The sequence below is a fragment of the Enhydra lutris genome, unplaced genomic scaffold (assembly GCF_002288905.1).
Source record: "Enhydra lutris kenyoni isolate GAN:26980312 unplaced genomic scaffold, ASM228890v2 scaffoldscaffold2, whole genome shotgun sequence".
Taxonomy (NCBI): domain Eukaryota; kingdom Metazoa; phylum Chordata; class Mammalia; order Carnivora; family Mustelidae; genus Enhydra; species Enhydra lutris.
Window position 1 is genome coordinate 52,038,299 of NW_019154086.1, and position 20,936 is coordinate 52,059,234.

The 20,936-nt window shown below is 34.8% G+C and overlaps 1 protein-coding gene across 2 annotated transcripts in view; it reads left to right on the top strand.

Annotated features, from left to right (window-relative positions):
- Positions 1-20,936, top strand: part of LOC111147017 (limbic system-associated membrane protein) — a 651,145-nt gene that overhangs the window by 346,432 nt on the left and 283,777 nt on the right. For both annotated transcript variants that reach the window (XM_022502866.1, XM_022502874.1), the window contains exon 2: positions 2,785-3,017. In XM_022502866.1, the coding sequence (XP_022358574.1) occupies positions 2,785-3,017 (233 nt within the window). The remainder of the gene's footprint in view (positions 1-2,784; positions 3,018-20,936) is intronic.

Below are 20,936 nucleotides of genomic sequence, written 5' to 3' on the forward strand. Positions count from 1 at the left end.
TTGTGGAAAGATTATTTTCTGGTTTATAGAATCAATATATTCCCTTTGGAACTACTGACTACATAAAAAAGAGCCCTAAAATATCTGGAGGAGTGGTTTTCCTTTTAAAAATACTACACTGGTGGGGCACGTGGCTGGCTCAGTCAGTAGAGCATGTGACTCTTGATCTCAGGGTTGTGAGTTCAAGCTCCACACTGGGTGTAGAGATTACTTAAAGTAAAAATTTAAAAAAGGAAAATACCACGTTGTGGTCTGCTTAGCTTCTTGGCTAACTATACTAAGTTAGTAAAAAGTGTGAGTGTATATGTATGTGTATATATCCTAATATGTCTTTCATTTATTTGTAAGTAAAAGATAAATTTTAAAAATAAATATAAGATGAAACACAATGTAAGAATAAGCTGTAATGTAGATTGTCATAGCAAAATTTCCACATAATGTATTGTTTTGGTAGACGCATTTTTGTGGGTCTGGTAATTTTGCTGAAAGAGTCAATTCTATCTTTAGGTAAGATAAATCTGAACACTCTCAGAGAATAATTTGGGATAATGATCTGTGTGATAAGTTTAAATTTTCCATGGACAAAAATTGCTAAAATGTCCAAAAGACCCTAAACACCTGAGTTAGTAACTCTACCTTGTGCTGGTAAGGAAATTTGTTCATTTGTTAATGTTGTAGGGTTTGGGATGGGAACGTGGAAAATAGGTAACCATATGTCCTCTTCTCTGTGAGGGTGACTCTGTCAGTTTAATAGCAGGCATTCCCCAAGTACCTGTATTCCATGAGATTAATTTTTGGAGGTACCTAAATGAATAGAGCAAAATATCTGCCTTTAATTGATTTATAAGCCATAGTTACATAAAATTGGTTATATAGTATTTTTTTTCCAAAATGAACATATTAGAGACATATTTTTGGCTAGATATTATTCAGAATATATTTCTATGACGTAGTGTATCTGTTTGTTGCTATGTTGAGCTACATAGATGAGAAAAGTGCAAGGAGATACATGATAGAAAATTTAAAATGCATTTACAGAGGTAAATTTCCATTCTTCTCTGTAGAAAAGAAAAACACAGTAAACCTACATCAACAACTTCATAAAAGTTTTAGAAAGTGGCTAACAGCCTATTAACTCATAAATGATTCTCAATTGAGAAGAGCCACATATACCATGAAGGACAGAGAAACAATGCCACAAAATAATAGAACAGGAAAAGTCAAGTATGGAAAGAAACAGCAAGCATCCATGAAGTTAGCTTTGTACTCCCTCATGGAGAAGTTCTCAATTATCAAATATATAATTAATCACAACAATATCTCCATGGCAGAGAGATACATATTGGCTAATAGAGACACTAAATGATGACTTCATCTACTTATGTTCTGGAAAATAAATAGGTAGAGGAGAAAAGAGACCTATGGATCATGGAACTCAAGTAATTAAAATTCTTGTGTTCAATAAAATATTCAGTTCACTTAAAAATAATGAGAGTAGGGGGTCTTTTGAACCATAGGTGAGATATTTTAAAAGGGTGCAGCTTTTCTCCTTCTAAGGCTGAATTGGCCTCTGTGTACATACTGTAGACAGCCTGTAGATAATGCATCAATTTCTTGTCTATGCGTGGGTGCAGAATCTCTCTGACTGACTTTTTTGACCTGAGAGAAAACCTGGATTTGACTCAGTTTGGAGAATACAGAACATGGTATTTTAATTGTTCTGCTGTCATGCTCCTGGCTTCTCTCACCATCCCTCATGCCCCAGAGTGCTGAGCAGATGGCTCTACAGTTGTGAACAGGGTCTGGGACAATCTCCCTGTGAGGCAGACATAAATCTTGCCAAAAGGATACAGAGAGAAGTTCATTTATTTGTTTGTTTTTTCCTTGATTTTTCCATTTCCAGATTCTCACTGGAATTGAAAGAGAAAACTGCATTCACCATTAAGCCTCTACCCTTTCCCCATCAATCTGTATTCTTTGCCTCTTTCTTGCAAGTTTCAGAAAGAGATCCTTATAGGTTTTTAAAATAAGTAGTCATTCAGATAAACATTTTTCCTTCATCTTTTTTGGAATAGGAACTATGAAACTAGTTCCTTCATCTCTCATAAAATATCGAATTCACTCTGATGCACCAGAAATGCTGGTTGTAAGCCATCTTGCCAGCAGACAACTTGCTGCCTCCAGCAGCTGGAACCAGACTTAGGCAAGATGACGCTAGCTTTGATTTCCTTGACACAACTATCTGCTTACCTTCAGATCTATTCACACACTTCTCACTCCTGGGAGAGGGCATTCCAGACTTAAAAGAATCTGAAGCAAACTCTGAAATCTTGTCTAATTCCTACAGCAGTAGGGCATAAATTATATCTACCATCACACAGGAATTTAGGAAATACTTATGAAAGAATTAATACAATTCAAAACTCAGTAAATGTGTCACATTATCACTTTCAAATTCTCAGGTACTTAAACAGATGGAGTTCTATGTGGTGACCTTTTCCTAGAGAAGAAGATAATCCAGTGGGAAGTCAATACCTATTTAATTTTATTTGCTTGCATTTTTCATATTGATTTTTTATTGCCAAATTGAATCTAATATAGTGACGTCCATCCATTGGATGGTAATTAGTCTTAGGACAATACTTAGGACTCTAAAAAGTGGCTTGACGATGATTCATCCTGCATGTAATTATTGTTCTTGGTCTTGTTGGGGCCAGTCATATGGAGAATGAATGCAGGTGCAAGTAGGACTGAGGTTCTAATGTTGTTATTCTGCTCTGGCAGGTGTGTTGTAGAAGACAAGAACTCGAAGGTGGCCTGGTTGAACCGTTCTGGCATCATTTTTGCTGGGCATGACAAGTGGTCTCTGGACCCTCGGGTTGAGCTGGAGAAACGCCATTCTCTGGAATACAGCCTCCGAATCCAGAAAGTGGATGTCTATGATGAGGGTTCCTATACTTGCTCGGTTCAGACACAGCATGAGCCCAAGACCTCCCAAGTTTACTTGATCGTGCAAGGTAAGAAAAGGTGGGATAGGTGGGTGGTAAGGGAGAGATGAGAAACAGAAATTAAACATGATGTACAAAATATTTGCAAAATGCTTTCTGAAAAAAAAAAAAAGCTTTCAGTGGCATTGTTGCATTTAAGTGTCTATTTTCTGTCAGGATAGAGTTAAAATAAGAGGACTTAGGAGAATAGAAAGAGTGCCTCTGTGAACCAGGACTCTTGATAAGCATATTCTCTCCTAGCCCTTAATATAAAAGCATGTAACGAAGGCCATATCTATAAGAAGAGCACACAGAATACTTAGAACCATGTGAGGTGCTCTTTATCAGCTGTTAGGTACTGGATGCTTTGCTGAAGCCTTGATTTTTATCTTCAGCATAAAGAATGTTGCTAATTATCTGTTTTCATGATAGTAAATGCTATTTGGAAAAACAAAAATTTCCAGGGGCCTTGACATCCTCTCAGCTGGCCAGCTTTCTCTATAAATTGTATCTCCATTTAATGCTAAGTTGTTTGTGAGTAAATCCAGTGACCAGGCTCTGAAAAGTCACTGGGGACAATCTGCTTCTAGATTGGGGTTTCCAAGGGCACATCTGAGTCATGGTTTATAGGATGAAAACCCTAAGTGGCATACACATGCCCCCAAACTATAGTTCTCATGGGTCCCTTTCCCCATGATTGCAGAATGAGAACAAAGCTTATCAGCTGCACAATTTTATTGCAAGCGAAGTCAAACCACCAGCAGTTTCAATCCATCTATCAGGAAAGATCTAAGCACTAACAAATATTAGGGCTGTGTTCATGTATTCTTGATTTACAATTTTATGTAAATTTAATGCAAAGCAGCCATGCCCCTAGGGCTCCTGTCAGGATTCCAATGCAGTCAGTGGTGTGGGAAAGTTTGACTGTAGCTTCTATTAATGTGTTATGGAATTGATTATTGCAGCACTTAAATTATTGCTCTCCCAACTCCTCTGATTAATAGATGGAAACTGGAGTGAAATACATCGGAGACTGTCTGGTCCAGAGGTGGTTTAATCATGTGACCTCTATCTTGGTCCATTTGGAATGGCTGATAGCTTCATTTTATTGCTTGTTAAAGGCACGTCTACTGACTTGCAAAGTTCCTATAACAGTCCAGGCATAGAATGTTTTCCTTGTAGTTGAGTACAGAGTGCTAGAGCTTATAACATGATACTTCAAGGCTTAGATCTCAGGCAGTCCATTTAAATGTGTAAACATAACCAGAGATGTGTAAATATGTAAATGGGTTAATTTGCCAGCTCCCTCAAAAACACAAGTATGACATGTATTTTCCCTCTCTCTCTCTTACATACACACATACACACACAAACACACCTTCCTCAAAACAAAAGAGGTTCTACCCCGTGCAATGGCAGATGAAGGGGAGGTAACTAGTTTTCTTAAAGACCCTCAGAAAAGATTTCATCCAATAACCAGCTCCATATTATATTATGAGATTCATACACAATTTTAATTCCTTTACAGCCTTTAGTGAAAGGCTAAAGTGGAAAGTGGCTTTAGTGGAAAGCCACTAGAGACCACAACTAGAAATAAATAAAATTGAACAATTTAAGTATATTTCTTGGTTTCTAGATGAGGAAGCAGAAGTTCTTTAAATTTAGGTTACATGCTCAAGGTCACATGGAGAGTTTAAGGAGTGAGTAGTTTGGAGCCAAGGAGACCAAGAATCAAATCTGAAGCATTTTCAACTGGAAGGGAAATTTATTGTGATGACTTTAGAAACTATCATATCTATATTTAAGTCAGCTCTTAGCACCAAATGCCCCAAGCCCTTCCCCCTTTTTTTTCTTATTTATCTATGTTCATTTTAGTTATGAACTAAATGTACTAATCCTGAGGGGGTTAGAGCTAGAAGTAAGTTGGATCATATTTGCGTATACCTTCATACCATGTTGGCACAAATGAAATTAACTTAAATTTAACTAACATGAAGTTAAATTTAATAACTTCATATTAAGTTAAATTTAACAAATCAATATTAAGTGATGGAAAAGAACCTACTAAGTGCCAGGTACTGTTTATTCTGTTGGGAAGTCTTTAAGGTTCTTCTACCTGGTCTAAGAATTAAATTGACATGAAATAGATTAGTAGGAAAAAATCAAATTTAATTTCATATGTATGGGTATCCACATAGACATGAGATTCCAAAGACAGGCAAAATGAGGTATATATATCATCCTGAACTAAAGAGAAGGGGCCATGGGTCTGGGACTTCAAAGGAAAAGGAAATCAATTCACAGGAAAATGAAGAAGAGTAAATGTTTGGTAAGCAAATGTTGCTGAGCCATCCAGAAACAAAGGGACATAAGGAGGACTTTGATCAAACAGTGCCTGCAAGGATTCTCCTTATCTACCACCCCAAATTCATATTATATATTATAGTTATTTATGGTGATAGCTCTTTTGCTGGAGCAGGTCTTCTGTCTAAATTCTTTTAAGCAGTTAAGGGGAAGGTCAATTTTTCTTCCTGAGTCATTGGACACTGATTATTTTTAGGTTTAAATAATCTGCATGCCAAAGGTGCAAATCTTGGGGCAACTCTTTCTGAACCCCTATAGTTCATTTTCCCATTTGATTCTAATAATATTATTATTAAGTGTGTATTAATGACTTTGTTAAAAATACATAAAAGCTTCAAGTTCAGATATAATAAGGAGCCTGCCTAAGGCTGCCTGTTGGCTTAGGAAAGGGTTTCAAACCCATATCTGTATGATTCAAGATACTATTATATATATTTTTTAATCATGTTGCTGTGGAAGAAAAAATGAACCATAAAGCCTATACTTGAGAGATGAAGAAAAGATCTTCTCCTCATTGAGTCTAAGTCATGAAGATTTTTGTTTTTACCATTATATGGATGTTGGCATTTTATATTGAGCTCCAGATGGCTGATCCACTTCTTTTTAGGACATTAAACCTTATGATCGTATCAGTAATTCTATCCCATCATCTTGTTTTCTTCATACTCTCTCATACTTGTGCTTCAAAAATGTGTTTTCACCATATCAACGATGCTGTTTCTAGGAATGGCTGCCAGTCTTCCTTCCAGCCCTACAGCACCGTCCTTCAAAATATGAGTCTTTTGAATTTTTCAAATTCTGCCTTCCTCACCTTCCATGGTTTCTCTTCATCCAATTTAACTAGTCATTAAATAAATACTGGGTTCTTTTTTTCCTTGCCTAATGGTGAGGACACCTTTAGCTCCAAGATGCTATGAGATATCAAGAAAGAAGAGCAGTTGAGAACGTGGGCTTTGAGGTCACACTGCCTGCTTCAAATTTCAGTTTTCTTTCTTGCTACTTAAATAAATTTGGTGGTAAACTGCTTAATTTCTCTAAGGCTCAGTTTTGTCATATATAAAACAGACAAAATTTAAATTTTAAATACTCCCAAATTTATTGTAAGGGTTAAATTAGAATTCTATGTATGCCATCATGAGTTCTCACCCACTAAGATGATAATAATGGTGATGATGATGGTGGCGATGATGATGATGATGCTGATATGATGATGACGGCAACCATGATGCTGCTGCTGCTTCCATATCTGTCACAAGGCTTACTTTGACCCTACATCTATTGTCCAGAGGCTAACAACTGCTTCCACTTATGCCCGTTACCCTTGTGGTGGGCTTCTTCAGCTTTTATTTTAGATCTTTCCTGTACATTTTCTTCAGTTGTCCTTTCCTCAGTGTTCAGTCTTTCACTTTACTTCCTTAGGATTCTGACGGGCTTCTTAGACCAGCATCACTTTAAAGTTCTTAGTTACCTTTATTAAGAATATTAAGGAGAAAATTCAGTATGCTTCACAGCAACACTTAGAGAGTTTGTTAAGTTTTAGATTGGTGGGAGCTTCCCAGAATTTCTGATGAAGTAGTTCTGGAGATAGGGGCTGAGACTATGCATTTCTAACACATTCAAAAGCGATAATGATGCTACCAATGCGAGGACCACACTTTGGGAACCACTGCTCTAAAAATTTGTATACCTTAAGAACATCAGAAGAAATATTCCTGCATAATTTCATTAATTTGAGATAGTTTTATACCCCCAAATACTCCTAAAACTAATCTCATTGAACATGAGACAGGGAATAGGTAGATTGACAAATTTCATGGTAACATCTTGGGCCCTCTGAGATTGCTTACCTAGCCTAGTTCTGTGGAAAGAAAATCTCTCTTCCCAAACTGTCCATCTGCAGATAGCAAAGCTAAAAAAAGAAAAAAAAGAAAAAAAAAAAAAAAAAAGGTTGAGACACAAAACTGCTCCAGGCTTCAAAAATCTCATCTGTATAAATTTTTAAATATTTGTATCCCCTCATGTTTTTCATGTTTCATTTTCCCTGGAAGCCTCCTTTTCTTTTATATGTATTCCCATCACATTAGTGACTGTTTAACATCTCCCACATTTTCTGTCTAGGTTTTTATTAGTTCATGAGGGTCATTACACATAAAATATCCTGTGTTAAAATAAATATGCTACATGGTTCACTAAACTCAATCTTTAGTGAAATGACATCTCTACACACCTCCCTCATGAGATACACAAGTGAAAGTTTTGCATCAGCAAATATACAAATCAATAATGATCTCTGGGTTGACTTGTGATTAGTAGTATCAAATGATACATCTGTGGAAGTCAAAGTTATTCAAATAGAAACATGCATTTGAGATACTTAATGAATGGTGGGACTCATTTCTCAAGCCAGGTATTTTGTTTCCCATACCACCTTCTTTACAGATTCTGAGACAAAAGATTAAGAGAACATCATCCTTAACTTTAATAAACAAAGTACTTTAACATCCTTCCTATTAATAATGTTCATTTCTTCTCCAGAGGTTATCCTCCTATGATATATTTTTTTTTTCTGATCATGCCACAAATGGAAGCACATGCATTACAATTGTATTTCTCTTTATGTGATCCTAGCATAACATGCAACAAAGTCAACAATTTGGTTTATTATACTTGTCAAAATGTAGACTCCTGAGAACCACTCCCAGAACAATTGAACCAAAATCCCTGGGAATATAGTCAAAATTTGCAAATACACTGTGCTCTGCAGGCAATTCAGATATATGTGAAAAACCTAGAACTACTGTTCTAGGGATCTAAACAATTAGTGAGAAAAATTTGCAGCTACCTGCTTGTTCATTTTCCTGTATGACATAGCATCAAATTGGATATAAAACTCTGTAGAGCAGATGCTAGATCCTTATAATAGAAAAATAAAAATAAAATAAAATAAACCTATGTCCTTATTGAAAACAGATGTTCCTGAGTGCTGGGAATAGTGGCCTCAAAAATGAGATTTTTTTTTTAAACTATAACATTCAGAATCTCCATGTGTATATGAATACAAAGGACACCCTAACATTACAGGATTTTTAGAAAGTGAAACTTATTTTTAAATATCTTATGCAGGAGCACGTGGGTGGCTCAGTCAGTTAAGGAATGGATTCTTGGTTTCAGTTCAGGTCATGATATCAGGGTCATGAGATCTATCCCTGCATCAGGCTCAGCACTGACTGTGAACTCTGCTTTAGATTCTCTCCCCCCCCTTCAGCCCCCCCCCCCCCCGCTCACACTCTCTCTCTCAAATAAATAAATAAATAAATAGATAAAGTCTTTAAAAATAAATAAATATCTTATTCACCATCCCTTGCAACGCTTATCATATTTTCAAATTTTTGTACTTGTGCTTAGTACCCATACTAGAATGGTCATTTCCATGTTGAGTCTTTTGCTCTCTTCTTATGCTATTCTAATTTGGTTAGCATTTAATTGTAGAAATGCCCTAATCTGCATATAATAACATTGGAGATTTTTTAGAAAACATTTTTTGGTTTTTTAAATGTATTTCTAAATTAATAAATGTTTAAATTTCACTATAATAGTAAAGAGAATACCAGATATTTTTTTCACCACTGTGATACAGATCATATGCACGGATTCTGAGATTATTACATGTAAGGAAATTTATTGCATGTTACCTTAATTAAGCTAATATCATTATGGAAAAAAAAATGAAAGTGGTACTCCTTGTAAGATCATATTTGGCCTTTTTTTTCAAATCCACATACCTAAAAAACCAAATTTTCTGTACTTCATTAATTTTAGAATATCCATATTGACTTACAATTGTAATTCTATAGATTCCCCTTTAATTTAATAATTGAAAACTCAACTCTTAAGAAACATAAATGTAATATTTTTCATGAATATTAGTCTAAAGCTTATTGTTTCTAGGATTCTTAGAAGTATTTTAAATCCTATTAAACATTCCTAATTCTGACATGAATGTAGTACCCAGAACTCCAAGCAGGTTTCTCTTTTATCTCTCTTAATCTGTCTTTTCTTTACTTCTTTCATTACTATATTCCCCTTTTATCTCATTTTGTTTTCCACAGTTTTAGTTACCCACAATCAACTGTGGTTTGAAAACAGATGATCCTCCTTCTGACAAATAGTCAGGAGGTCAATAGTAGCCTAACATTACAGTGCCTATGTCATTCACCTCACTTCCTCTCATCACACAGGCATTTTGTCATCTCATATTATCATAAGAAAAAATGTGAGTACAATACAATAGGATACTTTGAGAAAGACCACATTTACATAGCTTTTATTATAATATATTATAGTATACAATATATTGTTCTTTTTTATTATTAGTTATTATTTTTAATCTCTTACTGTACTTAATTTATATGTTAAACTTTATCAAAGACATGTATGACTATATAGGGAAAAACACAACATCTATAAGGTTTAGCACCATCCATGGTTTCAGGCATCTACTGGGGGGGGGGGGGTCTTAAAATATATCTCCTGCAGATAAAGAAGGGGCCTACTCTATTTCCTTTATTCCCCTTTCCCTTCCATCTTTATTCTTTACCTTCTTTAAACAGCATCATGTTACGTTGATTGTTTTTTCAGTAACTTAACATTGTCTACAAAATTTCATATAAAATAATTTGCCATTGCATTCTAATTGAACTTAGCCTGGAGCTCTTCATATTTTTAGCACAATCTAATAAAATAAGGCATTTTAAGTCTTCTTTACTTGGATTTGATCTATGTTTAATTTTATTGATTATTGAGAATCCTAATGATTAACTGGAATTCTCATTTGGAGTTTATATGCTGAAATCTACTAATTTTTCTATTCTTCAGCTTAATTTTTCAAACAGTAGCCTCTTGATTGGCTATTAAAACCAGATTCTGTCTTTAAGGACATCACTATCCACATCAGCAATCACACAGCTAATATAATGGGAATAAGTGAGTTTTGGGGACTAAAATATTTGAGATTATTTTGTTGGGGAGGAAAAATTTTTATGTATCCTTCAAAGTTCTTCTTGAGATTCATCTAAGAATCATATTGACATGAGACAAATTAGCAGGAGAAAAACAAAACTTTAATAACATTTATACCTTCTGTATACGTGTGAGAGACCCAGGAATACTAAGGAATACCCCAAAATGACTAAAGCCATCATCTTAAATACCATCTTCAGCTAAAGTCAAAAGGTGTTGGAGGTGGGGAGTCAGTTGTGGGGACTTACCAGGAGAAGCACAGTAACAGTAGTTAAGATTGTTGTGCAGAGCTAAAGTCATTCCCTTCTCCATGGATAGAAGTTTCCAGAAATTCGGAATCAACTTCCTCTTTCTGGTACAGCAAGGGAGACACTCTCACAGAGGAAGATTTCCTTTACAAATGTAAATGTCTCTTACAAATGGAAAACTTCTACTCAGTTTTCAGAGCTTCTGTTATATTTGCAGTTTTAAGTTGATATTCCACCTGTGGGAAGGACTTCAAATTTTATCTAAATCAAACTCATCTCCCCGAAATTAATTACGATCTCCAAGCTTTCTATATGTATTTGCGTCCACCTTTTAGCTATCAAAAGAAATCAACTATCTACATCCACGTACTTTCTATTCTAGCTTGCATTTGTCCTTCTTGAAGATGACAGAAAATAAGGGACCAGAGACAAAGTTATTTTAAAATCCAGGGTTGGCTCTGTGTAAAAATTGACTTGATGAAAAGAAGAAAGCTACCTGAAGACAGAGAACAATTAATAATCAGCTATATTGAAATCTTGAATCTTTATACCATTATACCAACTTTAACATATTATAGTCAGAATTTTGATGGCGATCAGGAAGAATTTGGGAGTGGGCATTTATTCCATTTTGGAACTGCATATCTAAATTGTTTAGCTGTATCCAGTTTTCCTTACATGTATTGTTTTCCTTACATTTATGTATCATATGTGACAACTGACAGATGGGCTAGTTTTTATATAGATATTTTACCTATCAAGATAAGGATAGCTATGTCTGTAATTTTTTTTTACCTTCATAATATTTTTAAATAATACTGTAAGCTACTTTAAATTGTGATCATTAGTAACATTTATGTTTTCTACAAATTACCAAAAACAAATACCCCCCCCAAAAAACCTGTGTACTCTTAACAATATTAAAGGCAATTTTTGAAGTCGTATATTTAATACTTAAGAAAGATGGCATATATATTTATTTATATTTTTGATATAGAAGTACTTTTATTGTTTTCAATTTGCTCTAAATAGGTAACATTTATTTTGGGACAATGAGATGATTTGGGTTATATTTAAAATTTGTCAAGTCTTAGATGTACTTCAGTGACAAAGTATAGAAAACATAATAAAGCCCCTTTCCTTATTCTCAGTCAAAAAGCTAATGGCAAGGTCAAGTGTAGTGGGAAAGCAACCGAACCTGTGCCAGGGCCTACCCAGGTGGAATACAAACACTACAGGGCCCAGGGCTCACAAAAGGACTCCTCATCTAAGTGAGGAGGTAGTCACAGAGGATTAGGACCTTAGCTACAATCAAGAAAATTGAGAAAGTTAGTAAAGATATTGATGTTAATGATAACCAATTTTTCATTATTGGGGAAGAGAAGTATAAATATGGAAAGGGGAGAGCTAAAATGAACCAGATGGTGTTAGATCAAAATTGGAGTTATTAGTGTTTATTCATGAGTTTTAACAGAAGATAGATGAGAAAATGATGTCTACTTATTCGTATATTTTCTACTCTTGCCCACTGAGAGGGCCTTAGAGCACTTACACCTCAGTAACAGTGAGCTTAGCTGGCATCCAGATGTTGATTTTAGAATATCACTGTTAACATAGGCAGTAATTTCTTTGACATCAACCATAGCAACATTTTTCTATATATGTCTCCTAAGGCAAGGGAAACAAAAGCAAAAATAAACTATTGGGACTACACTGAAACAAAAAGCTTTTGCACAGCAAAGGAAACCATCAACAAATAAAAAAATTAGCCTACTGAATGAAAGAAGATTATTTGCAAATGATATCCGAAATATATGAACAATATATAAAATACAACGCCCCAAAAACAAATAATCTGATTTAAAATGGGCAGGGAAACTGAACAGACATTCTTCTAAAGATGACCAACAGACACATGAAAAGGTGTTCAAAATCACCCATCATAAGGGAAATGCAAATCAAAACCACAATGAGCTACGACTTTACATCTGCCAGAATGGCTGTTATCAAAAAGACAAGAATTAACAAGTGTTGGTGATGATATGGAGAAAAGGGACCCTTCATATACTATTAGTACAGTACACTGTAAATTGGTATCCATTGTGGAAAACATTATAGAGGTTCCTCCAAATATTTAAAATATAAATATCATATGATCCAATAATTCTATTTCTGGGTATTTACCCAAAGAAAATGAAAACACAAATTTGAAAATATACATGCAGACTTATGTTTATTACAGCACTATTTACAATAGCTAAAATATGGAAGCAGTCTAAGCATCCATCAGGAAGGAAAGGGATAAGATATATATATGGACATAAAAAAGGATGAGATCTTGCCATTTTGACAACATGGTTGGACCTAGAGGGTATTATACTAAGTGAAATAAGCCAGACTGAGAAAGACAAATACCTTATGATTTCACTCATATGTGGAAGCTAAACAACAAAACAAATGAATAAACAAACAAAAAACAGAATCAAACCTATAAATACAGAGAACAAACTCATGGTTGCCAGAGGGATGGAGGTTTGCAAAATAGGTAAGGTGAAGTGGGAGATAAGGTTTCCAGTCATGGAATCACTAAGTCAAGAATACAAGGCACAGCTTAGGGAATATACTCAATAATATTGTAAAAGTATTGTATGGTGACAGGTGGTAGCTACCCTTGTGATAAGCATATGATAAAGTATAGAGATCTTGATTCACTATGTTGTACCCCTGAAATTAATGAAACACTGTGTATCAATTATACACAAATAAAAAAAATTTTTTTTTGAAAAATAGAGTATCCTTCTCCAGCAATAGGAACAAAGGTTACTTAGAGAAATAGGTGATTCCAAGACTGGGACAAGGAAGAAACAATATGAGCTTGGAACATCTTCTGTGTCATTAAGCAAGGAAGACTTCAAAGAAAAACTTGGCATATCAAAAGTATACAGAAGCCAGCTTAAAAGGGATTTCCACTTGCCAATTCTGAGACAATTTGGTTATTAAAATAAATAATAGCAACATATTACAATGCTGATATAAACTAGATAGTAGTTGTGCAATAAAGAGAATATAAAGCTCTTTCTTATAATGTAATGTCAACTAATAAATGTAGAAGGAATGATGGAATTGAATATTATCATTTGCCATCATTGTAGAAATAATCAGTTAAGTCAAGAAACATCAGTGGATTTTAAAAATAGCAGATAAAAATGAAATAAGGACTGAGTTTTTTACATAATCTCGAAGTAGCTCCCCACAAACTATTAAGTAATATTTATTAAGGGGAAAAAGAATAAAAAAGAAAAAAAGTATAAAAATCTAGTTGACAACATTCAGCATTAATATTATCAGTAATAGGACAAATTGGCATCATGTGCCAAATGATAAAATGCAACCAGCAGAATATAGTATCACTTCTGTGATATTTCTATCAAAATCTGAGTCTAATCAGAAGAAAATGTTGGGCACACCCAAATGAAGGACATTTCTATAGAAGAACTGACCTGTAATCTCATAAGTGTCAAGGTTATATAAGTTAGGAGAGACAGTGGAACTTCCCCAGATTGAAGGAGGCTAGAGATGTGGTATATCTGGGTGTAATATGTGAACTTACTTTAGAACATTTTGCTAGAAAGACATTACTGGAACAAGTGACAAAACTTGAATAGAGTCTCTGTGTGAAGAATATACAGGGGTTCTTTGTATCATTTGTGTAATTTTCTATAAAATTGAAATTATTTCAAAATAAAAGTAAAACAGGCTCCATAACACTTAAGGTAGGTATCAGGGTTAAATACTAGTGAATAAAATCCAAAATTGTATTATATACTAAATGTAGCATAATCAAATAGGATTTTTTTCAAGCACAATGTATTATAAAGAAATATTAATACTCACAATTTAGTAAACTTAGTCTGTAGTAGATATCTTTTTTAACGTGAAAGAGATAGATAGCCTTAACAGTAATTGATTCAGGAATAAGGCAGGGATACCAAAATCATTGCTTTTTTTAAAGATTCATTTATTTTTTTTAAAGAAGAGAGAGAGAGCACACGAGCAAGGGGAAGGCAGAAGGAAAGGGAGATACAGACTCACTGCTGAGCAGGGACCCCTCTTTTTTCCCCCCCAGTGCAGAGCTCAGTCTCAGGAAACTGAGATGATGATATGAGCTGAAATCAAGGGACCAATGTTCAACCAACTGTGGCACCCAGGAGTCACCCCATCAACAATCATTACTTAACATTATTCTGGAGATTGTAGTCAATGCAATGGGAGAAGCAAATAAATTTTAAAAATTTAATTGTAGGAAAGGTGGAGAGAAACAATATTTTTAGGTAAAATAATTACTAACTTTAAAAAAACCTTCATAAATTAATGACAAAAACCCATTAGCACCAATAACCATTTGATAAGTTGTCCTATTTTCTAAAGAAGTATATAAAATTAATAGTTTTTACATTTGGTTATAAGAAACACATAAAATAGTCTATAAAATGACCATTCATGAAGTTTCAATAATATAAAAACATTTAAGAATAAATTAAGTATTTCCCTGATGCCAAGTTATGTTGAGCACTTTTTCATGTGTCTGTTGGCCATCTGGATGTCTTCTTTGCAGAAATGCCTGTTTATGTATCCTGCGCATTTCTTGATTGGATTCTTTGTTCTTTGGGTGTTGAGTTTGATAGGTTCTTTATAGATTTTGGATACTAGCCCTTTATCTGATATGTCATTTGCAAATATCTTCTCCCATTCTGTCAGTTTCTTTTGGTTTTGTTGACTGTTTCCTTTGTTGTGCAAAAGCTTTTGATCTTGGGAAATACAAATCAAAACCACAATGAGATACCACCTCACACCGGTCAGAATGGCTAAAATTACTAAGTCAGGAAATGACAGATGTTGGTGAGGATGTGTAGAAAGGGGAACCTTCCTACACTGTTGGTGGGAATGCAAGTTGGTTCAGCCACTCTGAAAAACAGTATGGAGGTTCCTCAAAAAGTTGAAAATAGAGCTACCCTATGACCCAGCAATGGCACCACTGGGTATTCACCCTAAAGATACAAATGTAGCTATCCGAAGGGGCATGTGCACCTGAATGTTTATAGCAGCAATGTCCATAATAGCTAAACTATGGAAAGAACCTAGATGTCCATCAACATATGAATAGATGAAGAAGAGGTGGTATATATGTATACACACACATACACACACACACACAGGAATACTATGCATCCATCAAAAGAAACAAAAATCTTGCCTTTTGCATTGATGTGGCTGGAACTAGAGGTGTTATGCTGAGCGAAATAAGTCAGTCAGAAAATATCTCCCTGATATGAGGAATTTGAGAGGCAGGACCAGGGGTTGTGGCGGGTAGGGAGGGAAAAAATGAAACAAGATGGGGGGCGCCTGGGTGGCTCAGTGGGTTGGGGCTCTGCCTTTGGCTCGGGTCATGGTCTCAGGGTCCTGGGATCGAGCCCCGCGTCAGGCTCTCTGCTCAGCAGGGTGCCTGCTTCCCTTCCTCTCTCTCTCTGCCTGCCTCTCTGCCTAATTGTGATCTCTGTCTGTCAAATAACTAAATAAAATCTTAAAAAAAAAAATGAAACAAGATGGGATCAGGAGGGAGACAAGCCATAAGAGACTCTTAATCTCATGAAAAGAACTGAGGATTGCTGGGTTATGGACAATGAGGAGGGTATGTGCTATGGTAAGTGCTGTGAAATGTATAAGCTTAATGATTCACAGACCCAATCCACAGACCTAATTATTTACCTATAATTAGGTAAATAAAACATTATATTATATTAGGCAAATAATATAATTAGGCAAATAATACATTATATTATTTGCCTAATTTGCCTAATTATATTATTTGCCTAATAGTAGACAAATAATACATTATATATTAATAAAAACAACAACAACAACCAAAAAAAAAATAAAAAGAATAAATTGAATAAACAATGTAGAGAACTTAAATGCAAAAATCAATAGCTCTACCTGGGAAGATAAAATGATGTTTTGTATGTCTGTTTTTTGTTTGTTTTTTAATGGAAGGGAAATACTTCATTTTTGAATGGACACACAAATAATGTAAGGCAACAGTTTTACCCAAAGTAAATATAGAATTTTTTTGTATCTAAAAATTACTTTGAGGGATTTTTTTAAAAGATTTTATTTATTTATTTGAGATAGAGTGAGAGTGAGAGAGAAAGATCACAAGCAGAAGAAGTGGGAGAGCTCAGCCCTACTGAGCAGGGAGCCTGTCCTGGGGCTCAATCCAAGGACCCTGGGATCAGGACCTGAGCCAAAAACAGATGCTTAACCAACTGAGCCACTCAGATGCCCCTGCTTTGGGGGATTTTTTTATTGAATTTGTACTAAATTTATCAAAATAATTACAAATAGGTGGGCAGAAAGAAATAATTTTTTAAGTTGTTTTATTGGAGCAGGAAAATTCTTGTACCGCTAGATGCTAACATATGTTGTTAAGATAAAATTATTAAAACACCATATTTTTGGTTTAAGAGTGACCACGCCTATGGATATAAATGAAATGTGTAAAACACTACCACAAGTAATTAGAACACACGTGATCTAGATTTATTTAAAATCATGGAGAAGGTATGATTATTCAACAGATGGTTTCAAATAACTAAAGAAAAAATAGAATTGTATTTTTACTGAAAAAAACACTCATGAAAATTAATACCATTTTTTTTTAAGACTTAAAAGTAGAAAATAAAGGAAAAAGCTGGGGCAACCATCAATAAATATGTACCTTAACAGAGTTAAGAAGGCTTTCTTAATATAAAAGCAAGTGCAATGAGCACAAAGAAAAAAATGAGTAAATTTTACTATGTATATATAAATGTATAAAATTAAGGGAAGTGATAAAGTGATTTAAAAACAAATTATGTGGGGCACCTGGGTGGCTCAGCAGGTTAAACCCTCTGCCTTCGGCTCAGATCATGATCCCAGGGTCCTGGGATCGAGCCCGACATCGTGCTCTCTGCTCAGCGGGGAGCCTGCTTCCCTCCTCTCTCTCTGCCTGCCTTTCTGTCTACTTGTGATCTCTCTCTGTCAAATAAATAAATTTAAAAAAAAACAAATTATGTAAAAAAAAAAAGCTTTAATTTTGGCATATGAATACAGTTCAACAGGTCAATTAAGAGAAAAAATAGCAATATCAAAAATATGACTAAAATTTGTCTAAGGGCATAAAATCACCAGTTTACAAAAGGACCTATGGATATAGCACACATATGAAAAACTGAAAACCTCACTAAAAATCAAGGAAATGCAAAATAAAGCAGCAATAAATTATCTTTTAGACCAATAATACTGGGAAAGGGTTAACAAAATGTGGCTAGCCTGAATTGGCGAGTCAGTATGAAAACTGACACTTTCGTATCTCCCTGTTGAGAGTGTAAATTAGTAGAAACTTTGCTAGGGTATTGTGGGAATGTCTATCAAAGTTTTAAAACATATTTGTATCATTTGACCCAGTAATTCCACTTCCATGAAAATCCTTTGAAATACAGATTATTGTACAAAGTGGTCACCACCAAATTATTTTTAAAGAAAAGTATGAAAACACCCTAAGTATGCAGAATAAGGAATGAGGAGGTTAAATTAAGGTCATTTCCTAGGCAGAAATACCACCAGAGTGAACATGAGAGTAGAGGCGAGCACACAAACCTCTCCCCTATGTTTACAACTTTTGTCTTTTCAGTATTGGGATGTTTTCTCTTTCTTTCAACTAAAAACTCTGAGCCACACAACTAAGCAGCCATTGACTATCATGCTTTATAAAACATGCTATTACATGATAAACGTTTGCTATATATGGTTAAGTGAAATGGTAGTTTACAAAAAAGTATAATCTGTACCTTGAATTTTGTAAACTATAATAAATATACACACCATATGCACTCATACATCCATTGGAAAAAAAGAAAGAATGAAATATGCCAAAATTGTTTTGTACAGTAATTTTTAAAGTATTGTCTTTATAGGTAAATTTTTACATTATTTTGTTTCCATGTGTGTGTGTGTGTGTGTGTGTGTGTGTGTGTGTGTGTGTGTGCATATCATCTTTGGAGAATAGCCTAAAAATTGTTAAAATAATAATCATGCTTATTGAATAAACAGACTTCTAGAAAAATTTTCAGAGCACAATTTCTCTTTGGTGCCTTCAACCTCCATTTTTTTATTGTTTTTTATTTTTCTCCATCCTTTCATCGTTCCCTTGCCTGAGTGTTTTTCTATTTTTTTCTTTTTTCCAGAGTAGAAGTAAACTCATAAAATCATGTATTCTAAAAATAATAAGGCCTTAATTTCTTATGTCTTACAAAGATGTATTCTTTCTAAAGCAGATATTATAAAGATAATGCTAAATACACACACACACACACACACACACACACACACACACACATTACAATGTCTTGGAGAAGAGGAACAAACACAGAGATTTCATGTGAAAAGACCTTGTCAGCCTCCTCAAATTGAGTACAACTATAGAATAAACAAGTTTTTGTATAAACTTCTAAGTCCTATCCTGATTTCAAAACAAAAAAAACAAAATAAAAACCTTCTCCCTAGATTTTTTTTTTGGATGCTGCTTTAATACTGAATTCATTTGCCTGTCTACCCAAGCTGGAGCCCACAGTCTGACATTTTAGTAGTCTCCTTCCTGGAACCCTAAATTCAAGTCTATTTGATTTTACCTTGTTTTGACCCCTTCTGTCCCTGGCCAAGGGGTAACTCCATATTATTCTTCTCTAACTTATCTAAAGGTTGCTAGGAAATGAGATATCATAACATTTTATTGAGTACACTACAAAGTCATGCTAATCTCAGCTGAGTCCTCATGTTTTCTAGAAATCTCCATTCATCACTGGCTGATTTTCAATTCAATTGCCTAAAATGTTTCTTCCTAGTCTTCCTTATTCTAAGTTTACAAACTTCCACTGTTCCTTTCCTTTTAAAGTACCAATCTTTTTAGAAGTTTTTCCATTTATGCTCTTTTGAAAAAATTCTATTAGATATACTGCTAATAATTCTTTTTTTTTTGCAATTCCTTTTCTTCTTATGTCCTGAAATAATGCCCGTAGTATTTTGTCTCTCAGACTATACCAACTTGAAATTTTTTAGTTATATGATCTTATTTCTGTATGTTTCATCATACCTGTCCATGCTTCTCTCTCTTTTTCGAATTCTGTCCATTGATGACCTCATCTTTAATGTAACATCTGTATGTAGAGTTTTATTCTAACTCTTTGTTGCCAGTCTTTCCACTGCAGGGATGGGGGGTGGAGTAAAGAAACCTAGTCCAAAAATACTTCATGAGCATTTTTTTCTATCTACCAGACACTCCATGTTTATTGTACACAAGTCAAAATTAAACACTCCTTTCAAAGTAGCTCCTCCTCTTCCTTCTGATTTCCCTTTTTTCTTTTTTTTCTTTTTTTATTTTTTTAAAGATTTTATTTATTTATTTGACAGAGAGATCACAAGTAGGCGGAAGACAGGCAGAAAGAGAGGGGGAAGCAGGCTCCCTGCTGAGCAGAGTGCCGGATGAGGGGCTCGATCCCAGGACCCCGAGATCATGACCTGAGCTGAAGGCAGAGGCTCAACCCACTGAGCCACCCAGGCACCCCCCTTTTTTCTTTTTTTTTTTTTAATATTTTGTTTATTTGAGAGAAAGAGTGAGAGAAAGGGAGAGAGAGAGAGAGAGATTGAGAGAATGAGGTAGAGAAGGGGCAGAGGGAGAAACAGACCCCGGGAAGATCGGGAAGCCCAATGTAGGACTCGATCCCAGGACCCCAGGATCATGACCTAAGCCAAAGGCAGACACCTAACCAACTGAGCCACCCAGACACCCCTCCTTTTTTTCAATAACAGCACACTTGATCTCTCTGAATGGAGGGGTATTTCTAACTTTTCATCCCCATCTATCCCAATCTAACTTTTCTATTCAATCAGTCACATATTTTCTGTGAATCATGTTTTCCACATTCTCTATTTTAGTCCCTCATTACCACTTTCTCATTTTTTTTTTTCAAGAAAATGGTATCTCTTCCTCTTATCTTTCTGTATTCTAAACTGGCCTTAATGTCACTTTAAGATATTTGTCAAATACAGCTCTGACATTAACATTCCTTGTCTCAAAACTTTCAACTTCTCATAACTGTACACATAATAATCTAGTTATGAGTGATTTTTCCTCAACATATTGTTCAAAACTAACTTCTTATGTGCATGCTCTGTACCCTAGATAATTAAACTCTTCCCTAAATTTGTGAAAGTAGAGTTAACC